The sequence below is a fragment of the Solea solea genome, chromosome 10 (assembly GCF_958295425.1).
Source record: "Solea solea chromosome 10, fSolSol10.1, whole genome shotgun sequence".
Taxonomy (NCBI): domain Eukaryota; kingdom Metazoa; phylum Chordata; class Actinopteri; order Pleuronectiformes; family Soleidae; genus Solea; species Solea solea.
This window is the reverse complement of record NC_081143.1, coordinates 1,940,105-1,963,791: the sequence shown is the minus strand read 5'-3', so window position 1 is coordinate 1,963,791 and position 23,687 is coordinate 1,940,105. Positions and strand designations below refer to the sequence as shown.

Sequence of the window (23,687 nt, the reverse complement as noted above, 5' to 3'; positions counted from 1 at the left end):
ACATTATCATTTCTAGTGTTTGATGAACACCAATCAACATTTTTTAAGGTTTTCTGATATTTTATGGACCAAACGATTCATCGAGAAAATAATTGACAGATTAATCGATTATGAAAATAATCGTGAGTTGCATCTCTAATCTGAAGGATGAAACCCTCATCATGCTCCTTGGACCCTCTCCAACATTTGCCCCCTCATCACCAAAATAATGAATCACTCTCTCCAGAGCGGCCAAGTCCCACATACATTAAACGGCAATAATCAAACCTCATCTTAAAAAGCTCCTTAGATCCTGAAGTTATGGCTAATTACCGTCCGATCTCCAACCTTCCGTTCTTCTCAAAGGTCCTGGAAAAGGTTGTTTGATTCCAGCTTCAGGATCACCTCAAAAACTCAAATGTTCTGGAAAAATTCCAGTCTGGTTTCTGGGCCTCTTACAGCACAGAAACAGCTGTGATCAGAATCACCAAAGACCTCCTGGTGGCTGTTGACCAGGGCTCTTCATCACTCCTCATTGTTCTGGACCTCACAGCAGACCATAATATTATTCTCCATCGTCTCCAGCTCATTGTTGGACTCTCTGGCACCACCCTGGATTGGTTTGTGTCCTACCTCACAGATAGGGCTGAGTATGTGGCCCTGGGACTGTCACCTGTGAAGTTCCTCCTCCTCTTTAAGATCTACATGCTCCTCCTGGGCCACATCACCAAGAAGCATGGAGTCTCATTCCACTGCTATGCTGATACTCCAGCCTCCTCTGCCCCCCCCCATCTGCACTCACCTCCTGCCCCCCCCCCCCCCCCCCCCCCATCAGCCTCTCCCCTTCTGTTACAAGTCTGTGAGTCAAAATTTACCCCATCTGTCATTTCATACCCATCACCTGAGGAATATTGCTAAACTCCGCCCCTCCCTTTCCCTCAGTGATGCTGAAAGTCTCCTCCCGGCTGGATTACTTAACGCACCCTCATCAGGATCCTGCCAGGAGCCTTCAGAAGATCCAGCAGATCCAGCAGATCCAATACAGTGCTGCGCCCGCCCCCGGTCTTTCAGACTGTTTCTATTAAGGAAATCTTACACAATTCTGCTGCAATTGGTTCATTTGTTTTTTAGCACTTTTAAAAATGTGCTTTATAAATAAAATTTATTATTATTATTTTTCAGAATAAAAGCCCAGACAGTGCAACTTCTGTTCACATGGAGGAAAACTTTAATGTGAAATAATAAAAACACAAACTATCAAACAAACAAACAAACAAACAAACATGCGTCAGTTTCGCTCTTCAAACTGACTCTTGTTCTTCAGTAGGAACGCGGCCAGGTACTCTATTGGGTTAGGAGGTCTGAAAAACAACAACACCAGAGTCAACAACAGTCATGAAACAACAGGGTCAACAACAACAACAACAACAACAGTTTTAACAACAGTCATGAAACAACAGAGTCAACAACAACAGAGTCATGAAACAACAGGGTCAACAACAACAGTCATGAAACAACAGGGTCAACAACAACAACAGGGTCAACAACAACAGAGTCAACAACAACAGTCATGAAACAACAGGGTCAACAACAACAACAGTCATGAAACAACAGGGTCATCAACAACAACAACAACAGAGTCAACAACAACAGTCATGAAACAACAGAGTCAACAACAACAGTCATGAAACAACAGAGTCAACAACAACAGTCATGAAACAACAGAGTCAACAACAACAGTCATGAAACAACAGGGGGGTATTCCATCAAGCAGGCTAAGGCAAAGCCAAGCTTAAATGGCCAAGTCTGGCTAATATGAGTGAGAGTTCGGTTCCATCAAAGAGGCTGAGATTAGCCCCAACTCAGTAACCATGGAAACTATGACTCTGGCTAAGCCTCAACCATGACTAAGCCATAACTGTGGCTCAGGTTTCCGTTCCATCAATCTGAGCCTCAACCCTGTTCCACCAAGGTGGTTAATGTGAATGCCAGCCAAGTAACCATGGTAACTTATGCTGCCGGGCAAACCTGGTCTGTAGCAGGCTAAAAGTGAAGCTTAGCACCATCTATGATCAAAGAATGTCCAATAGACAGAAACAGAGACACACAACTGTCATGGAATGATAAAATAATATGTAAAACATAAAATATATAATAAAATGTATTAAAGAAATTATTTATACTAATAATTATATATTATCTATAAGTACATGAAAGAACATTATCACCAAAATAAAATATAATAAAAAAATAAGACACAAATAAATACATAATGAAACTAATTAGCGAAAAAATATAATAAAAGGAAATTTAATTATTCATTTGATGTAACAAGGGTTAGGGCCTCCGACTGATAGGAGATAGATGATTGATTTGCTGTCACCTGCATTCACTTACTGTAATAGGGGTCCTTGTCTCCATTGAATTACTTGATTTGCTAAATGATTCTAGATAAATAATCAATTGATCTTTCATATGATTATTTCCTATAGAATGATAACCAACATTGCATTTCTTAATGTAATAATCTACCATCAATTGTATGATAAATGTGATGAGTCATGTAAAATACTTTGATTAAATGTAGCCTATTATTATCAAAAATGTAGGCAAGGCTACTTTATATAGCACATTTTAGCACAAGGTGATTCAAAGTGCGTCTCTAAAATATTGTTTTTTGATTGATGTGATTAAGATTTGATGCGTGTGTGGATATGTGGCGATATGTGCTGACTTAAGACAAGTAGACGTACAGACTTGTAATAATGGATGTGTTGAGTTGAGTTGTTGTTTTTTTTGTAGCGGAGATGATCCGGTGGAAACAAGCCACAAGTCTTCACTCTTAGGTACGTGCAAGCGTCCATCCCACAACCCGCCTACCTCCATATATGTGAGCCCCCATCTGATTGGGATTTCAATATTTTGAAAGACGTAAATGTCATTAATTTGGCAGGTGAATGCTCCGAGACATGTTTTGATATCGACTGTATGAATGAGGACATGAGACGGAGTGTCAGACAGCTGCTTCAGGCTCAGCAGGAGGAGACACAGAGAAACTCAGGGTTAGTTGAAGAAAACCTGCCAGCGAGCAGGTTAGGTTCACGGAGTATGTTGCTGGGGTAACTGACTCAGCGTTAAGCTGAACTGGCTTTGTGGAACCAAAAAACCAGAGTTTCCCTCATCTCAGGGTTAACTAACTCAGAGTTTTCACTAAAGCTGCTTTCTGAAACGGGCCCAGAGTCAACAACAACAACAACAACAACATAGTCAACAACAACAACAACAATAACAGAGTCAACAACAACAGCAGCAGCAGCAGCATCAGCAGCCTCACCTGTCTTTAGCGAGCATGGACAGACCCTGCAGCAGAATGGGAACCACAGTCTGGTCCAGATAAGCTCGGGTCGGCAGCGCCTGCAGGTCGACTTTCTGTTTGGACATTTTCTCTGAACTCAGCTTCTCATTGTCCACTGTTCTCTGGAGACAAGAGCACAGTGTGTGAGTGTGTGACTTTGTGTGTAAGTCTGTGTGTGAGTCTGTGTCTGTGTGTGTATGCGTTACCTGCAGGTTTTCAGTCAGTCCATACTCTGTATGAGGATTTTCCGAAACCTAAAGGATCAACAACAATCACATGTTAATGTTGTGATTCTTCATACCCCGGGTTGTGAATCTTTCCTCTCACACAGTTTCCTCCTGTAGTCCTATAGTCCTTACAACAGGGAGGCTTTTATTTTTTGCCACAGACTGAAAACATTTGTGTTTGACATGAAAACATGAACATTTCAGCTTTTACATCTGATCTGATCGACAACATAGAAGATAGCACCTTTAGTTTGAACATGGGAGTGACAGGTGTGTTCTGTCGCTCAGGTGTGTTTTGTCACTCAGGTATGTTGCGTCGCTCAGGTGTGTTTTGTCGCTCAGGTATGTTGCGTCGCTCAGGTGTGTTCTGTCGCTCAGGTGTGTTCTGTCGCTCAGGTGTGTTCTGTCGCTCAGGTGTGTTTTGTCTAGGGATTCATCGATCCGATATCTATATTGGGTATCGGTCCCAATATTGAAGAAAATTCTATTTTTTTCTGTTCCTTTAATGATGGAGCAGCAGAGTGTGTGTATGTGTGTCTGCTTGTGTGTACAGAAAACTCACGCAAACTGTGTGTGTGTGTGTCTTACTGGTGTGTGTGTCTCCATGGACTGGTCAGCGTCTGTGTGATCTGTAAAAACACAGACAAACAGGTCTTTAATGTCATACAAGCACACCTGAAAGCACCTGAACTGTCCCTTTAGTCTCTGTCCATGTCAGTGTCTCTGTCTGTGTCAGTGCTGTTGTCAGTCTTTTTGTCAGCGTCTCTCTGTGTCAGTGCTGCTGTCTGTGTCTGTGAAGTGTCTCTGTCAGTGTCTGTGAAGTGTCTCTGTCAGTGTCTGTGTCAGTGCTGCTGTCAGTGTCTGTGAAGTGTCTCTGTCAGTGCTGCTGTCAGTGTCTGTGAAGTGTCTCTGTCAGTGCTGCTGTCAGTGTCGCTGTCAGTGTCAGTGCTGCTGTCAGTGTCTGTCAGTGCTGCTGTCAGTGTCTGTGAAGTGTCTCTGTCAGTGTCTGTGAAGTGTCTGTCAGTGCTGCTGTCAGTGTCTGTGTCAGTGCTGCTGTCAGTGTCTGTGTCAGTGCTGCTGTCAGTGTCTGTGAAGTGTCTCTGTCAGTGTCTGTGAAGTGTCTGTCAGTGCTGCTGTCAGTGTCTGTGTCAGTGCTGCTGTCAGTGTCTGTGTCAGTGCTGCTGTCAGTGTCTGTGAAGTGTCTCTGTCAGTACTACTGTCAGTGTTGCCGTCAGTGTCTGTGTCTCTGTCAGTGCTGCTGTCAGTGTCTCTGTTGGTGTCAGCGCTGTTGCTCATGTTGCTGAAATAAAGGAACATTCTGCTTGTTTTCACAGCACAGTTGAGTTCAGCTCACCACAGTTTGTAACGCTGCCCTCTGATTGGAGCACAGAGAGTGAGTGTCATAAAAATTACAAATCTGACGTAACAGATACAGATTTATTTAGGGCTGGGCGATTTTATCAATTCTGCGATATATATCGATATTTTGTTTCCACAGAGAGTATCGATTTTTCAGCCGTGAGTATCGATATATTAAGTCCCATTCAAATCCCCCGTGTTCCGCCTGGCACTCTGCTCCCTGTCCATTTCCCCCGTTCGCTTTTACAGGAACAGCGATTAGGTCCGCCAGCCGCTAGTGTCACTGTAGAGCATTTCTAGCAAGTTACCCGTCTAGATACTCCCTTTACACAGATGCAGACGTTTTCATCTTCCTGTTTACCCAAGGATTCAAGAAAATGGCGGGTAGTATTATAAGTCCAGCAGATGTGTGGGAGTATTTTGGTTTTAAAAAAAAGAGAGTGAGGACTTGGATAAAAGTCTTGTTCATTTTAATACTGCACTTTATTTACTTTTAAGAGGCTTGTAAACTACAGTTTGCACTAAATGGATCTTATTTTCTCACGTCTTTGATTTTATTTTGTCCAGCAAGCTGTAGACTCTCTGTCCAGTCAGAGCCATATATTGTGTAATTGATGCTTTCAGTTTTCATTAATTCAACCCAAGTCAATGGAACACTCTACAATAATCCCGGTCCCCAAGAAACCAGCAATCTCAGGTCTAAATGACTACAGGCCTGTGGCCCTGACGTCTGTGGTCATGAAGGCCTTTGAGAGACTGGTGTTGTGCCACCTGAAGGACATCACAGGCCCCCTGCTGGACCCCCTGCAGTTTGCATATCGGGCAAACAGGTCAGTGGATGATGCCATCAATATGGGTCTGCATTACATCCTGCATCACCTCGACTCCCCAGGGACATATGCTAGGATCCTGTTTGTGGACTTCAGCTCGGCGTTCAACACCATCATCCCGGACATCCTGCACTCCAAACTCACCCAGCTCTCGTCTCAGCCCCCACCTGTCAGTGGATTACAAACTTCCTCACAGATAGGAGCCAGCAGGTGAGACTGGGGAAAATCACTTCCAGCACCCGGACAATCAGCACTGGCGCCCCCCAGGGATGTGTGCTCTCCCCACTGCTCTTCTCCCTCTACACTAACGACTGCACCTCGAGTGACCCATCTGTCAAACTCCTGAAGTTTGCAGACGACACAACAGTCATCGGCCTCATCCGGGACGGTGACGAGTCTGCATACAGACGGGAGGTGGAACAACTGGTCCTCTGGTGTGGTCAGAACAACCTGGAGCTGAACACGCTCAAACTGTGGAGATGACAGTGGACTTCAGGAGTAACTCCCCTGCTCTGCCCCCCCCTCACCATCCTCAATAACACTGTGTCTGCTGTGAAAACCTTCAGGCTTCTAGGATCCACCATCTCCCATGACCTAAAGTGGGCACCAAACATTGACTCCATAGTCAAAAAGGCCCAGCAGAGGCTGTACTTCCTGCGACAGCTCAGGAAGTACAACCTGCCCCAGGAGCTGCTGATCCAGTTCTACACAGCAATAGTCCAGTCTGTTCTCTGCACCTCCATCATCGTTTGGTTTGCATCAGCCACCAAACAGGACAGAAACAGACTGAATCGCACCATCAGGTCTGCAGAGAGAATCATTGGTGTTAAACTGCCCACCATCCAGGACTTGAACACATCCAGAGTCAAGAAACGGGCAGGTAGTATCTCTGCAGATCCATCACATCCCGGAAATAACCTGTTTGATCTTCTTCCCTCTGGCAGGCGTTACAGAACACTGTACACCAAAACTGCTAGACACAAGAACAGTTTCTTCCCCCAGGCCGTCACACTACAGAACACTTGACCAGTTTATTTGTTTATTTATTTATTCACTATCTGCACCTTATCGTTTATATATATATATTTAAAAATAAACCGGACCTCTGGTCACCTTTTTTATTCACTCTTGTCAAATATATGTTAAGTTATGTTGATGTCTACGTTTCATGTACAGCGTGTGTTTGAAAAACCGGAGTCGAATTCCTTGTATGTGTTACATACTTGGCCAATAAAGCTGATTCTGATTCTGAAGATGTCACTAAAATCACACTGTCCCTTTAAAATCTTGCAGAAAATGATGGAATCGTATCGAATCGTATCGTTGGCTGAATATCGTGATATATATCATATCGTGAGATTAGTGTATCGCTACAGCCCTAGATTTATTACATCTGTGCGAGTGCCCCCTGCTGCTAAGAACCAGCCTGTGACAGAGGCCCACACAGTGAAAACATTGCTGTCAGAAGAGACAAGAAAACCATTTCTGCCTTTGACTTTCTACGTCAAATGAGCACGTCTTGAGCTCACTGTTAGACTGAAGTTTGTAAACCACTCTCTCTCCCACACCAAACCTCACAGAGAAAATCTGTGATTTTCAGGAGTTGTCGATCCACTGCTGCCTCCATCACTAAGTTCAAATGTCTTATTTTGTCACTTCAGTGTTTGAAATCTAACGTTCAGATTGACTCAGAGACACAAAGTGACCACACGAGGCAGCAGAGGACCAGCAGCTCCTGTGTCCACGCCAGATAAAATCACTGATCACTTTCTCTATGAGGTTTGGTGTGGGAGAGTGAGTGGTTTACAAACTTGAGTTTCCCGTTTAAGATAAAGACGTGAACATAGTATTCCAGCCCAGGACGACAAACAACCATCATAGTGAGAGGGAATTACTGTTGTCTTCAACACAACGGTGTGTGTGTGGAAGCGTGCACATTAAAATACAAAGAAAAGGTTTAAAAAGAAGCTTTCACTGCTGACGCTTTGCACACGCTCATGTTTGACTTTCATCAGGCCAAATTGATCAGCAGGTTCCACTGATGAGTCACTGAGCTTCACCTCCGCTCACTTCACCTCCACAGTCACAGCAGCTAAATCCACGGCTTTTTCAACGGAGTTTCGTCTGAGTGAACTGAGCGCTGCTGTCCGAGGACATATTTCACAGCTTATCTTTAACATGGACGTAACTCACATCATAAATGAGTGTTCAGAGTGTTTAAGAGTCACTTTTCTTCTCCTGCTGGACTGTATTCACGCTCTTCTGTCTGCGCTGCCTCGTTAATGGCGCTAAATTAGCTTAGCCTCCCGCTAGCTGTCTCGCGCTCGCTGTCTCTGACGGTAACGAGTCCTCACTAACCGCTAAAACAACACTTAAACAAACTGAAAATACGCGACGAACACTCGAAAATGACATAAACCCGCGAAAACAACGCCATCCATAGTGGACAATGCACTCACCGTCCGCCATGTTTGTTGTGGATATTTCCGTAAGATATCGAACGTACGTCGATTCTGATTTGGAGTTGCGTAGAAAAGATGCGCACGTCACGGCCCGTCACGTTACTTTCACCCACCAATAGCAGACAAAGACCCGCCTCCTGCGTGTGATTGGCTGCTCTCTTCCAGGTTTGCTGCTAACGTTAGCCTCATGGATGTAGCTCCGCCCCCTCTGCCTTGACGATACTGTTGTCCTGGTGGCCACTCGTGGTACTGCAACAAAAAAATACTAGTTTTTACAAATTTGAACCAAAATACAAAACATAATCAATGACGCCAAAAGGCATATTCATGTTTAATATTCGATGGAATAGTTTTTTTTAACCATCATAAAAGTACTTACTGTTGTATATTATATAAAATATAAAATCCCTGAGTTCTGACAGCAACATTTTTGATGATTAGCATACAGGATATCAGTGAATGGAAAATCAACATTTGATTTGATTTGACATGATTCCTGTAACAACACACACAAACGTGTGTGTATATATATATATATATATACATATACATATACATATACATACATATATACACACAGATATATAAAACACTAATAGCTGCGGTCGATTAAATTAAGCATTAAATTAATAATTTTACCCTGTAATGACGTCATTATACTTTTCAGTTTACTGTATTCACTATCGTTGGTTTTATCATTTATTTACAAATCCATGGTTTAAAGCCCAAAGCTAACATGGCCTCAGTATTCATGAAATCCCCTCGCGCACATCAGTAGTGTACTCCCATCATGCCTTTCACTGTTCATGGACACGCTGTGCAAGTCGAGAATGCAGACAGCTCATTCACAGAGCCCAGAGGCATTATGGGAGTAACACTACTGCGCATCCTCTATGGGCCGCCCAACCCGGAAATAAACCAGGAAATAAACCAGGAAATAAACCAGGAAATAAACCAGGAAATAAACCAGGTAGTCGGTAACTTTTTTGGCTGAGCGAGTAGCCACAGGTGCGGAGCTACATCCAGTTCTTATAATTAAGTATAAATAAATAAATAAATAAGGGTTAATAAGATAACCCCTAATCTATATAAATGAATTATAAGTAAGCTAGGCTAACACTTGAGCTTGTTTATTATCATTTCAGACTGACTAAAGGTTTATTTTCTCATCTTTAATTAACAACAAAAATGCATATGATCTCATTACTGATCGTCATCTTCAAGATACCTTGGACATGGTCACATACGGGCTGAGGCCCTCTGGTGGACTGTGAGAGTACTGCAGGTTGGCCATAACAGATGATTAGAGAGCAGCGTTAGCAGTTAGCGCGTAAGGAAAAATTAAAAAAAGACTTTTGAGTCATTCATTTGTGTTTATTTCCAGTGTGAAACCTCAGATTTAAAAACCGACAAGGACATTCGACATATATTATCATATCAGTAGCACCACCAAATGGCAATGTTCAAAATCTCACAATATCAAATACTCAAGATCAAAACGACAACGTGACAACAACAATAACAACAATGCACAACTTATGGCATGAACGGCGCACACCCCATATACAAAGCCACCACTCACACACACACACACACACACACGTATCGCCAGTTATGCATTACAGAAATTTCACTATAATTCAAACAATATTTAAACTACATTATCAATTACAAGTTAGAATAAAAATAAATTCGACTGACCGCTCACTTCTTGAGGGGAATGACACTCTGCGGTCCTTCATGTGCACAAACCTGTGCCGACCTTGCTTCAAATCAACCAGTTGAAAGTGCTCTGGGGCCCTGAACGTCTGGCCCCACTGCCGAAGCCGAAGCATGGACCAGTTCAGCAATACACAACACTGCAGGCGCTGGGAGGATATCTCGGCCGGGCCCCACTGACCGGAAACAGAGGACGCGCAGCATCCGGCACAACCGACTATTCACATACAACTACACGATGTGTCTACAGTGGAAATTGCGTTCATCAAATGAAAACTGCGGACATTTCATTGGGGAAAATGTTGAATTTATTTGTTTAGACATTTTTGACACAGGAAAACATAAAAGCTTATAATCCTCCCCTGCACAACAACGCCCTCTAGTGGGGCACAGCCTCTAATGCAAAGACGCTGCTGGTCCTGGTCCTGATCTGTGCCACAACTGTGTCTCTGAGCTCCTCGGGCAGTTCCTGTGACCTCTGCCGTGCACTGTCAGCTGTAAGGTCTTATAGAGACAGGTGTGTGTGTGTGTGTGTCTGTCCTAATCAAGTCCAATCAATTTCATTAAACACAGCTAGACTCCAGTAAAGGTGTAGAATCATCTCAAGGACGATCAGAAGATATAGACCTGAGTTAAATACACGAGTGTCACAGCAAAGACTCTGAATACTTATGGTCATGTGATATTTCTGTTGTTGTTCTTTAATAATTGTGTTTCTACTGTGTTTACATTCATGGGGAAAATCTACTTCAATGTGTTTAGCAAATGCTGCAAATGAACAAAGAGTGAAACATTTAAGGAGGTCTGAATACTTTCTGTACCCAATGTGTGTGTGTGTGTGTGTGTGTGATGCAGTGGTCAGACAGTGGACTGTCCTCCCCTTTCCTCTTCACCCTTGACACCAGCTACCAGACAGAGTCTTGACATCTTCAGAAGTTTTCTGATGACTCTGCTGTTGTTGGATGTATCAGTGAGGCTGAGGAGGCTGATCACAGGGCTGTGGTGGACAACTCCATCACATGGTGTGAGCTGAACCACCTGCATAATGTGGACATCATCGATCGCGACAAATATCTAGGGCTGTTCATAGACAATAAACGGGACTGACTAAGAACACTGACGTCCTCTACAAGAAGGGACAAAGCCACCTCTATTTTCTGAGGAGGCTCCGCCCCCTTTAACATCTGCTGGACTGAGGATGTTTTATGGATATGTGGTGGCCAGTGGTGTTCTGTTACCTGTCGGTGCTGGAGCAGCAGACTGAGAGTAGCAGACGCTAAAAGACTCAACAAGCTCATTAGAAAGGCAAGTGACCATGTGGGGGTGGAGCTGGACACTGACAGCAGTGTCAGACAGGAGAATGCGGTGGATACTCTCCACAACACTCTGGTCATACAAAGGAGCACCTTCACAATCTTCAGCACCTTCAGCATCTTCAGCATCTTCAGCACCTTCAGCATCTTCAGCACCTTCAGCATCTTCAGCGTCTTCAGCATCTTCAGCATCTTCAGCGTCTTCAGCATCTTCAGTATCTTCAGCATCTTCAGCACCTTCAGCACCTTCAGCGTCTTCAGCACCTTCAGCGTCTTCGGCATCTTCAGCACCTTCAGCATCTTCAGCACCTTCAGCATCTTCAGCACCTTCACCATCTTCAGCACCTTCACCATCTTCAGCACCTTCAGCATCTTCAGCACCTTCAGCATCTTCAGCATCTTCAGCGTCTTCAGCATCTTCAGCATCTTCAGCGTCTTCAGCATCTTCAGTATCTTCAGCATCTTCAGCACCTTCAGCACCTTCAGCGTCTTTAGCACCTTCAGCATCTTTGGCATCTTCAGCACCGTCACCATCTTCAGCACCTTCAGCATCTTCAGCATCTTCAGCATCTTCAGCGTCTTCAGCATCTTCAGCGTCTTCAGCATCTTCAGCATCTTCAGCGTCTTCAGCATCTTCAGTATCTTCAGCATCTTCAGCACCTTCAGCACCTTCAGCGTCTTCAGCACCTTCAGCGTCTTCGGCATCTTCAGCACCTTCAGCATCTTCAGCACCTTCAGCATCTTCAGCATCTTCAGCATCTTCAGCATCCTCAGCATTTTCAGCACCTTCAGCATCTTCAGCATCTTCAGCACCTTCAGCATCTTCAACACCTTCAGCATCTTCAGCATCCTCAGCATTTTCAGCACCTTCAGCATCTTCAGCATCTTCAGCACCTTCAGCACCTTCATCATCTTCAGCACCTTCAGCATCCAAAAATATCCACCGCATTCAGCGTCTTCAGCATCTTCAGCATCTTCAGCACCTTCAGCACCTTCAACACCTTCAGCACCTTCAGCATCTTCAGTATTTTCAGCATCTTGAGCACTGTAAGGGAGGAAATATCTAACAACATGTAACAATCCCTCCCCAATAGGTATTCTGTCTTTCCGGCTTTAGGAAAAGACAGAATAAAGTAAATAAAAATAAAGTAAAATAAAGTAAATATTTATTTAATCTGACTCCATTTAAACAAAAAATAACTTTACTTTTAAATATTGGTGGGAATTAAAGTTAACCAATCATTGAAAATGTAAACCCTTTAAGAATTCAATTCAATTCAATTTTATTTGTATAGCGCTAAATCATAACCTACATGATCTCAGGTCTCTGTACATAGACAACATCAAGGCGAGCAGAGAAACACAACAGTTCACACAATAAACAAACACTAGGCATCAGTGGAGAGAAAAAACTCCCTCTTAACAGAAGAAGAAATCTCTGACAGAACCAGACTCACACATGTGCAGTCATCTGCCTCGACCGGTCGGGGTGAAAGGGACAGACAGAGGAGAGGTGGGGGACAGAAAAGGGGGGAGAGAAAGGACAAGGGGGAGATGAGGTAGAGACAGAAGAGAGAGAGAGACCAGGAGCAGATACACAACAACTGTATCAAGTTACAAGTTTATACAGTCAATGATATCGACTATTAATTATAGCACAATAATAATGGTGATGATATGTATGATATGGATAGCCTCGAAAACTGGATCTGGATCCTGCAACCTGCAAGATGAGAATACAGAGAGAGAGAGAGAGAGGGAAGGAAGGAAAGACACAAACTAGGGAGAGAAAGAGACAAGGTTAATGACATATAAAAAGTCATATTCATACCCTGAGTGTGAGAGAGTGAATGTGCGTGCACCACAGGAAAATCCCCCAGCAGTCTAGGTCTATAGCAGCATAACTAAGAGATGGTCCAGGTTTCCCTGAACCAGCTCTAACTATAAGCTTTATCAAAAAGGAAAGTTTGAAGTCTAACTTTAAATACAGAGAGAGGCTCCGCCTCCCAAACTGTCATTGGAAGCTGGAGGAGCCTGGTAACTGAAGGCTCTGCCTCCCATTCTACTCTTACAGACTCTGGGAACCACAAGTAAACCTGTATTTTGTGACCTAAGTGGTCTGTTAGGGTGATAAAGTAAGACTAGGTTTTCAGGTATGAAGGGGCCTGACCATTAAGTGCTTTGTACGTGAGGAGGAGGACTTTCTTTTTTTTTTACATTTTTTATTTTTGTTTTGTGAGAGCATTACAATACAGTAATTACTTTCATTTCAAATAACATACATGGTATTTCCGCCACTCACAATTGAAATCTTTGTGTACAAAACAAGAAACAAAATACAGAAAGTCAAATGAAAGTATACTTGAGAGCTCGAACAAATTGGGAAAGATAGACGTATATAAAAGAGCAAATAAAGAAATGTCCACCAGGGAGTTTTTTTTTTTTTTTTTTTAATAAATAAAATAAAACAATACACACTAGTCGTTAGCATAAAAATAGCATTACAGGATCATCCATTCAATACTTCTGTCTGTTCAAAACTAACATATCTTACCCATTTGGCCCACAATTCGATAAATATGTTTTTCTGTAGGCGAATGGAGAAGGTAATCTGTTCCATGAGGTAAATGTCGCTTACTATACTTATCCACTCCTGTATCGTGAGCGGATCAGGGAGAAGCCAACGCCTTGTCAGTGCTTTTCTACCAGCGGTTATCAAAATACGAAATAAATATTCATCAGCTTGCCTGACCTGTGAATCCGAATTTACTAAAAATAATGTAGAAAACTGCATCGGTAGATTAGTATTAAACATGCTGCCTAATACTTTGTGAAGCTCTGTCCAGAAGGATTTAACCACTGGGCATTCCCAAAAGATATGCCAATGATTGGCTTCCCGGTGTCTGCATAGTCTCCAGCACGCAGCTTCGCCTCCAGCAAAATGTGCCTTTTGTTTTGGTGTAATGAAAAAGTGGACCAAACACTTCTTTCAACATTTTAATGTTTTTAAATTGTCCCTTTTCTGTAAGAGAGTAGTATGTCGTTATTCCTTTCAAAATCCATGATTTAAATCCCTTATCTATTGTGTTAGGCCTAAATTCCGGATTATAGGCACACAATTGGATTATCTGTAATTTATTACTTAATTTATACTCCATGGGTTCTGTACCTTGTCTACAAATCTTCCCAAATGTTTGTGCGGTAGTACCGCTTGTATTGGGGGGGTCAATCAGGGTGGAGAGTTCAATATCTTTCCATCTAGCTCGAAAGGATGGGTTACACAAATTAATCAGGGGTTTAATCTAAGCTGCATAAAAATAATCCTTAAAATGAGGTAGTGCCATCCTCTCTTGCTTCTTTGGAAGTTGTAAAGTTTTAAACCTAATCCTGGGTTTATTACCCTGCCAAATAAATCTGGAAATAATCTTGTCCAGTTCCGAAAATTGTTTCGAGGAAATTTCTACTGGGACTGCCTGGAATAAGAAGAGATATCGTGGGAGGATATTTATTCTTACAGAATCAATTCTGTGACTGAGACTAAGAAATGAGACTGAGTTCCATCTATGCATGTCTTCTTTCATTTTGTTAAGGGGGGGCCATCATTTATCTCTGCCAGTGTTCGAATTCTTTTGGGCAGGTTTATTCCTAGATATTTGAATGAATTTTGATCTCATTTAATATGGAATTTGTCCCTAAATTGCTTTGTGGGTTGGTAGTTGATAGTCAAAATGTGTGTCTTTTGTATATTTAATTTATATCCTGAATAAACATTTCTAGAAAGACCATTAATTTGGGGAGTGAATTAGGAGGGTCACTTAAATAAACCAAGACGTCGTCAGCATATAGCGCCACCTTGTGGTCGTCTTCATTAATGCAGATGCCTTTAATACTCTGAGTCTGCCTTATCCACTGAGCTAGGGGCTCTATATAGAGTGCAAATAGCAGGGGCGAAATCGGGCATCCATGTCTCGAACCACGTTCTAGTATAATAGTATCTGAAAGGTAACCATTTATTTTTATCCGGGCCGATGGTTTGTTGTATAATGTACGGATCCCTCTAATAAAAACGTTGTCCATGCCAAATCTGTCTAAAACTTTATAAAGGAAAGGCCAACTTACCGAGTCAAAGGCCTTCTCGGCGTCTAGACTAACTAAACAAGCTTCAATATTCTTATTTTGGATATGATGTATTAAGTGTAATGATCACCTGATGTTGTCGTGAGTCTGTCTCTGTGAGATAAATCCGGTCTGATCATTGTGTATAAACTGAGGAAGAACCTTGTCCAGTCTTCTGGCGAGGATGGTTGTATAAAGCTTGTAGTCAACATTCAGCACCGAGATAGGCCTGTATCAACTACACTCCAATTTACCTTTTCCCTCCTTGAGAATGAAGGAAATCACTGCCTCATTCCAAGATGGGGGCATTTTATTATCTATTAATGTCGTATTACAAGCTTGGAGAAGAATTGGCACCAACTCAGTTTTAAATGCCTTATACCACTCTGAGGAGAAGCCATCTGGGCCAGGTGATTTGTTTGCTTTCAGGGTGGAGATGGCCCTATTCAGCTCTATCTCAGCTATAGGGGCTGTTAATATTCCATTTTGTTCTTCTGATATAGCAGGTCATTTGAGAGATTTTAAGAAGTCATCAATTTGCTGGTCACCTTCTAATTGGGGTTGTGTATACAGGCATTTGTAGTATTTTCTGAATGTTCTTTGTATTTCTTCTTGTTTATACTGAATAGTTACAGAATCTATGTCCCTTATTTTGTGTATAGTGTTGTCTGCTCGTTGCTTTTGCAGTTTTCTCGCCAAGATTTTTTGTGATTTTGTTCCTGACTCATAATAAGTTTGTCTTGTGAACATCATCTTTTTTTCAACTTCCTGTGTGTATATTTTATTTATTTTGTCTCTAGTTGCTTTTATTCTAGTTAGTGTTTCTAGTTTTGGTTCTTTTTTATGTTGTGTCTCAAGATCTTTCAGTTCGAGGAGGAGGATTTTAAATGGAATTCTAAACTGTGGGTGGAGCCAGTGTAGAGAAGCTAACACTGGAGTTATATGGTCTCTCTTTCTAGTTCCTGTCAGAACTCGTGCTGCAGCATTTTGAATGAACTGAAGGGTTCTAACAGACTTGTTGGAACATCCTGATAATAAGGAGTTACAGTAATCTAATCTAGATGTAACAAAAGCATGAACTAGTTTTTCAGCATCCTGTAAAGACAGAATGTTTCTAATTTTCATAATGTTCCGCAGGTGGAAGAAGGCTGTTCTGGAAATGAGTTTTATGTGTGAATCAAATGACATTTCCTGGTCAAAAGTAACTCTAAGGTTCCTCACAGTGGAACTGGAAGCCATGGTGATGTCATCTAAAGTGACAATGTGATCAGAAAGTTTTTCTCTGAGGTGTTTAGGGCCGAGTATAAAAGTTTAAAAGTAGAAAGTTACAGGTCATCCAGGACTTAATGTCTCTGAGACATTCCTGGAGTTGAACAACCTGATTTATTTCATCCGGCCTCATTGATAAATATAGCTGTGTGTCATCTGCATAACAATGACAGTGTATGTTGTGCTTTCTAATAATGTTCCCTAGAGGAAGCATATATAAGGTAAAAAGTATAGGCCCAAGCACTGAGCCTTGTGGAACTCCACAATTAACTTTAGTTTGTAGTGAGGCTTTATCATTAACATGAACAAACTGGAATCTATCAGATAAGTATGATTTAAACCAGCAGAGGGCAGCACCTGTGATACCAAGAGTCTGCTCCAATCTCTGCAGTAGAATATTATGATCAATGGTGTCAAATGCAGCACTAAGATCCAACAGGACAAGTAAAGAAACTAGACCATTATCTGAAGCCAAGAGAAGATCATTACTTACTTTAACTAGTGCTGTTTCTGTGCTATGGTTTAATTAAAACCTGACTGAAAATCTTCAAACAGGCCATTAATGCGCAAATATTCACATAGTTGATTAGCAACTACTTTTTCTAAGATTTTAGAAACAAAGGGAAGATTAGATATAGGTCGGTAATTAGCTAAAATGTCTGGGTCAAGGGTCGCTTTTTTGAGAAGGGGTTTAATAACTGCTATTTTAAACGTTTGGGGCACATATCCAGTTAATAAGGATAGATTAATTTGAGTTAATATAGAGCTGTTAATTAAAGGAAAGACATCTTTAAACAGTTTGGTGGGGATAGGATCTAACTGACAGGTTGATGGCTTAGATGATGAAACTAATGATGTTAACTCAGGGAGATCTATAGGGGAGAAACTGTCTAACTGTGCACCTGGTGCTTCTAAAGCTCTTGTGCTAAAAGATGAGTCAGTCCCAATATGAGGGAGGAGATGATCCATTTTTTCTCTAATTGATGTTATTTTATTCACAACAAAGTTGATAAAGTCATCACTGCTCAGTGTTAAAGGAATAGATGGTTCAGTGGAGCTGTGGCTCTGTGTCAGCCTGGCTACAGTGTTGAAAACAAACCTATGATTATTCTTATTTTCTTCAATTAGAGAAGAATAATAGGCAGCTCTAGCTTTGTGTAGGGCTTTTTTGTAAGCTACAAAACCATCTTTCCAGGCTATATAAAATTCCTCTAGGTTATTGGAACGCCATTTTCTTTCTAATCTACGTAACGCCTGTTTAAGAGCACGAGTATTGGAGTTAAACCATGGTGCTCGTCTCATCTGATTCACCACCTTCTTTTTCAGAGGGGCAACACAATCTAATGTAGTACGCAGTGAGGCTGCTGTACTATCAACAAGGTTATCTATGAGGGCGGGAGTAAAATCACTAAAGGTACCTTCAGATGTACTGACATATGGCCCCCGAGTTAAATAAAGGTTGCACTGTCTCTTTGAATGTATTCATATTATTATCAGACAGGCACCGGCTGTAGCTGTATTTCTTATTATCTTGTTATTGTAGTTCATTATTGTACAATTAAATGTGAGTAAATAATGATCAGTATTGAGAGGGTTTTGAGGAACTATGTTTAAGTTATCAATATCAATACCATAAGTTAAAACAAGGTGGAGGGTGTGACTAATTTCATTAGTTTTAGCACACTGTGATTATGATTTTATCTGTCTTAAGCACTAACTCAGATAAGAATTCTGATAGGAACTCTGAATAAGTAATTAAGTAAGTAAGTAAGTAAGTAAAGCTTTATTTATAAAGCACTTTTAAAAACAGCAGTTTACAAAGTGCTTAAACATACAGAATAAAAACAAATGCACAGAAAGGAAGAAAACAATGTGATGAAAGGATTAAGGGTGGTTAACGCTCTAGATAAAAATAGATAGAAAGAGATAAAAGGATAAAAGGACAGCATCACATAAAAGCAAGTCTATAAAAATTAGTTTTAAGAAGAGATTTAAAAGATGACACTGAGTTTGCAAGCCTTATCTCCGCGGGCAGGGTGTTCCAAAGCCGAGGCGCTCTAACAGAGTAGGCGCGGTCACCTCTAGTTTTTAGCCTCGGCATTGGAACAGTTAGGAGAGACCCGCCCGCGGATCTAAGGCTGCGAACAGGCTCGTATGGGGTCAGCATGTCAGTAATGTATTCAGGGGCTAGACCTTGACGAGCCTTAAAAGTGATCAGTAAAATCTTAAAATCAATCTAAAACGTACGGGGAGCCAGTGGAGTGAAGCCAAGATTGGAGTAATGTGATGCCGTCTGTTAGGTCTGGAGGCGGGAGAGGGATTTATGATTGATGCCAGATAGAAGGGAGTTACAGTTACCTAAGCGGGAGAATATGAGAGCGTGGACTAGGAGTTCTAAATCAGGCTGTGATAGAATATTTTTAATTTTTGAAATGGTTCTGATATGAAGGAAGCAAAACTGTACAACTTTGTTTACGTGAGGGGTGAAGGTGAAGTCTGAGTCAAATGTGACTCCTAGGTTTCTGGCAGTGAGCTTAATGTTACTGGATAATGGACCAAGACTGATGTGACTGGAGATAGTGTTTGGCGGGTTAAACAGTAAAGTTTCTGATTTGGAGTTGTTTAATTGGAGGAAGTTATGGGCCATCCAGCGGTTCACATCTTTTAGACAGTCTAAAACAGCAACCAGGCTTCTCGGATCGTTGGGTCTCAGTGGGAGGTATATCTGTGTGTCGTCAGCATAGCAGTGGAAAGAGACAATATGCCGCTGGATGATTTGGCCGAGTGGGAGCATATAAATAGAAAATAAAATTCAGGTTCTGTTAAAAAGGTAAGAGCAAAACCAACCAAGTGCTGTGTCCCTGATACCAACCCAGGATTTAAGACGGTCAATTAAAAAGTTGTTGTCTATAGTATCAAAAGCGGCACTTAGGTCTAAAAGAATTAAAATAGGACTCTCCTCTGTCAGTAGTTAAAAGCAGGTCGTTGGTTACTTTGAGGAGGGCAGTTTCAGTACTATGTAAAACTCTAAAACCGGATTGAAATTTCTCAAATAAATTATTTTGTGCCATAAAAGATAAAAGTTGGGAGGAAACTACTTTTTCTAAAACTTTTGATAAAAAGGGAAGTTGGAAGAAATTGGTCTAAAATTATTAAAATCGGTGGGGTCTAGGTTGGCTTTCTTTAAAAGAGGTTGGACCACAGCATGTTTAAAAACAGAGGGAAAAACACCATGGGTTAAAGAACTATTTACAATGGATAAAACACTGGGTCCAAGTGTGGTAAAAACCTCTTAAAGAAATTTGGTGAGAATAAAATCAAGGCTGCACGTGGTTGGTTTCATGTCTGCTAAAATGTCTGATAAGAAAGGAATTGAAACAGGTTGAAAATCGCTAAAATGTGTAAAAATGTCTCTACTGGTGGATAAAATGCTGTCTGGGGGGGTGATCTGTTGTCTAATAAAATTGACCTTGTCTTTAAAAAACTGTAAAAACTCCAAGCAGATCTTTTGTGTTGCATCATTAAAATAAGAGGGAGAGGGGCAGGTAACTAGATCTAAACCCTTAAATAAAACTCTGGGGTTTGAACGGTTCTCTAAAATCAGGTTGGAAAAATAGGCGTTTTTTGCTTCTTTTACTGCATTTTGGTATTTTTTCATTGAGCCTTTCCATATTTCCTTAAAAACATGAATGCCGGTCTTTTTCCAATTTCTTTCATTTTTTCTACATTCTCTTTTAAGTTGGTGTGTAAAATAGTTGTGCCAGGGTCATCATCACCATCTACCGCTTTATCCTCCACCAGAGGGTCGCGGGGGTGCTGTGCCAATCTCAGCTACATCGGGCGATATGCGGGGTACACCCTGGACAGTTCGCCAGTCCATCGCAGGGCCAGTTGTGCCAGGGTTGTAGATTCAAAATCTTCTTTTTCAATTTAAAAGGGGCAACTAAATCCAGAACAGAAAGACATGTTTGGTTAAAATTAGAGACCAGTTCGTCTGTATTAAAATTTTGGTTAAAAGCACTAAAAGAAGCAGAGGTAAAAAGTTCAGTAAACTTAAGAACAGACAGAGAGGTAAAAACTCGGCGGCAGACAGCTATGTCCTGATCTGCATGTAAAACGGTTAAAACCACATTGAATATAATGGCTTTATGGTCGGACACACAGATATCTTCAGATGTTATGTTTCTGGGGCTGAGACCATTGAATAAAACCAAGTCTAAAGTATGACCTTTACAGTGAGTGGGTTCATTTATAGCTTGGGTGAGATTAAAAGATTCTAAAACATTCTCCGATAATGAGTGTGGTTGGGGAGAATAGTGGACGAGGGGGCGACTGCTGCTGCTTGTCATGGCTGGATGTTTCCCTGCGGTGTCGAACAGGTGAGTGCCGGTGTGTACTGTCAGCCCCCGCTCCGGCGAGCTGGAGCGGCAGGTTCAGCGGCTGAGGGAGCCGGAGTGTCGGCCGCCAGAGCCGTGTAATGGTTGGACAGGCTCAGGCGAGGAGGTGAGGTGAGCCCGCCCGTATCCTTCTTGAGGCCACGGACCACCACCTCGGACCAGGAGGGCGATCTATTGGGAGTTGAGCAGGAGGACGGCCGAAGGCAGGGTGAGGGGTCCCAGACAGCTGTGGAGTGGTTTGCGTTCAGGGAGACAATCTGCTGGAACTGGTCAGTGGCCAGATCCATAGAGCTGGACAGCATGGCTTCCTTACTCCTTAGCTCATTGGAAAGCCTTCTGATATCCTCCTTCAGGTCAGATATTTTTTTAAATGCGTGTAAAAGTTCTGTGTCAGCATCAGAAGGCATGGTCCGTGGAGTTTTGGAAGCTAGCATGCAACCCTGAGCAGTGCACAGCGTCAGGTGGCGGCAGGTGGACGATAAACTGTGACTATCATAATTGGTTTCTGTGATTTCCAACTAGGATGAGATAGACAATACCTTTGTCCTGTGGAAAAGACTTGGCCTTTACAAATTTAAAGATCTCTACAGCGAGGGTGTCTTTGCTACCTTTAGTCATCTCTCTCAAAAATTCAACCTCCCCTGGCTTGAGTCGGTCCGACATTTTATACAAAATATGACTGTTGGTATGATGTTCTTTTTCTGAAATGTGGTGTTACTTTCACGCCAGATGTAATGGGACACACACCTTCAAAAAAGTTCAACCAGCATCTTCAGCACCTTCAGTATCTTAAGCACCTATAGTATCTTCAGCACCTTCAGTATCTTCAGCACCTTCAGTATCTTCAGTATCTTCAGCACCTTCAGTATCTTCAGGACCTTCAGCACCTTCAGCATCTAAAGCATCTTCATCATTTTATTGTTGTTTTATTTCATTTCATTGTATTGCCTATTTTACTGTTTTATTTATATCTGTATCTTTAGCTCTTGGTTCCACTCATGCTGTGTTTATGTCCTACTTTGCAGGAGCATCTGGAACAAAAACTATTTTATATAATAAAGTATTAATAAAGTTTTCTGATTCTGATACTTCAGTCCACCACATGTTTGCTTCCTGTCTGTGTGTGACAGAGAGTCAGAGAGAGAGTTTTAAAACAGTAATTCAGCCAATTGCATTACATGGTAGTGAAATATGGGGTCCATTAACAAACCAAGACTTTTCTAATTGGGACAAACATCAAACTGAAACCTTCCACACTGAATTCTGCAAATACATTCTTAGAGTCCAGAGAAAAACACCAAATAATGCATGCAGAGCTGAACTGGACCAGTTCCCGCTCCTTATTGACATCCAGAAAAGAGCCATATCATTCTATAAACACCTCCAAACTAGTGACCCCGCCTCATACCACCACCAAGCCTTACAAAGCCAAGAGAGCAACATAGAGAGACCATAGAGTGCCCTCAGCCAGCTGGTCCGGAGGCTGACCACCACCAACCCTCCCCTGCCTCAAAACACCCCCCAAACTATCTGGCCCAACCAAATGATCACCAAACAAAAGGAAAACTATATCACCTAGTGGGAAAAGTCAAGAAAAAGTAGAAAACTAAAATGTTACCTGGCATTAAACCGTGAATACACATTAGCAGAATATCTGACCACAGTTAAAGAGCCCAGACTGAGGAAGACCCTGACCCCATACAGGAGAAGTGACCACAGGCCGACACAGACAGACCTGGCAACCAAGAGAGGACGGACAGTGCTCAGGTGGAGACACTGCCACACATACAAAGACTTGTTTTTCCCCAAAATCTGCATTACAGTTTGTCCTGGGAGAGAAAAGGACATGCACCATGAAGCACAATATGTGTCTAACCGCCAGAGACTGAGGGACAGAAGAGAGAGACGGACAGAGAGAGAGACTGAGGGACAGAAGAGAGAGACTGAGGGACAGAAGAGAGAGACGGACAGAGAGAGAGACTGAGGAACAGAAGAGAGAGACGGACAGAGAGAGAGAGAGACTGAGGGACAGAAGAGAGAGACGGACAGAGAGACAGAGAGACTGAGGGACAGAAGAGAGAGACAGACAGAGAGAGAGACAGAGGGACAGAAGAGAGAGACGGACAGAGAGAGAGACAGAGAGACTGAGGGACAGAAGAGAGAGACGGACAGAGAGAGAGACTGAGGGACAGAAGAGGGAGACGGACAGAGAGAGAGACTGAGGGACAGAAGAGAGAGACGGACAGAGAGACTGAGGGACAGAAGAGAGAGACAGAGAGACTGAGGGACAGAAGAGAGAGACAGACAGAGAGAGAGATTGAGGGACAGAAGAGAGAGACAGACAGACAGAGAGAGAGACTGAGGGACAGAAGAGAGAGACGGACAGAGAGAGAGACAGAGAGACTGAGGGACAGAAGAGAGAGACAGACAGAGAGAGAGACAGAGGGACAGAAGAGAGAGACGGACAGAGAGAGAGACTGAGGGACAGAAGAGAGAGACAGACAGAGAGAGAGACTGAGGGACAGAAGAGAGAGACGGACAGAGAGAGAGACTGAGGGACAGAAGAGAGAGACGGACAGAGAGAGAGACTGAGGGACAGAAGAGAGAGACGGACAGAGAGAGAGACAGAGAGACTGAGGGACAGAAGAGAGAGACAGACAG

General features: G+C 42.3%; 1 protein-coding gene across 2 annotated transcripts; it reads right to left on the bottom strand.

The window, feature by feature from the left end:
- Nucleotides 1–1,184: 1,184 nt before the first annotated feature.
- dpy30 (dpy-30 histone methyltransferase complex regulatory subunit) lies at nt 1,185–10,070 on the bottom strand. 2 transcript variants are annotated; one of them, XM_058641631.1, is made up of 6 exons: nt 9,914–10,070; nt 8,326–8,461; nt 4,150–4,190; nt 3,541–3,588; nt 3,314–3,456; nt 1,185–1,340 (listed from the first exon to the last, which is right to left on the bottom strand). In XM_058641631.1, exons 2-6 carry the CDS (start codon nt 8,399–8,401, stop codon nt 1,268–1,270), a joined length of 381 nt encoding a protein of 126 aa, XP_058497614.1. In that variant the 5' UTR covers nt 8,402–8,461; nt 9,914–10,070; the 3' UTR covers nt 1,185–1,267. The 2 variants fall into 2 exon arrangements, with proteins under 2 accessions (XP_058497614.1, XP_058497615.1); XM_058641632.1 differs by lacking the exon at nt 9,914–10,070 and having other exon boundaries at nt 8,210–8,347.
- Between the last annotated feature and the right edge of the window lie 13,617 nt (nt 10,071–23,687).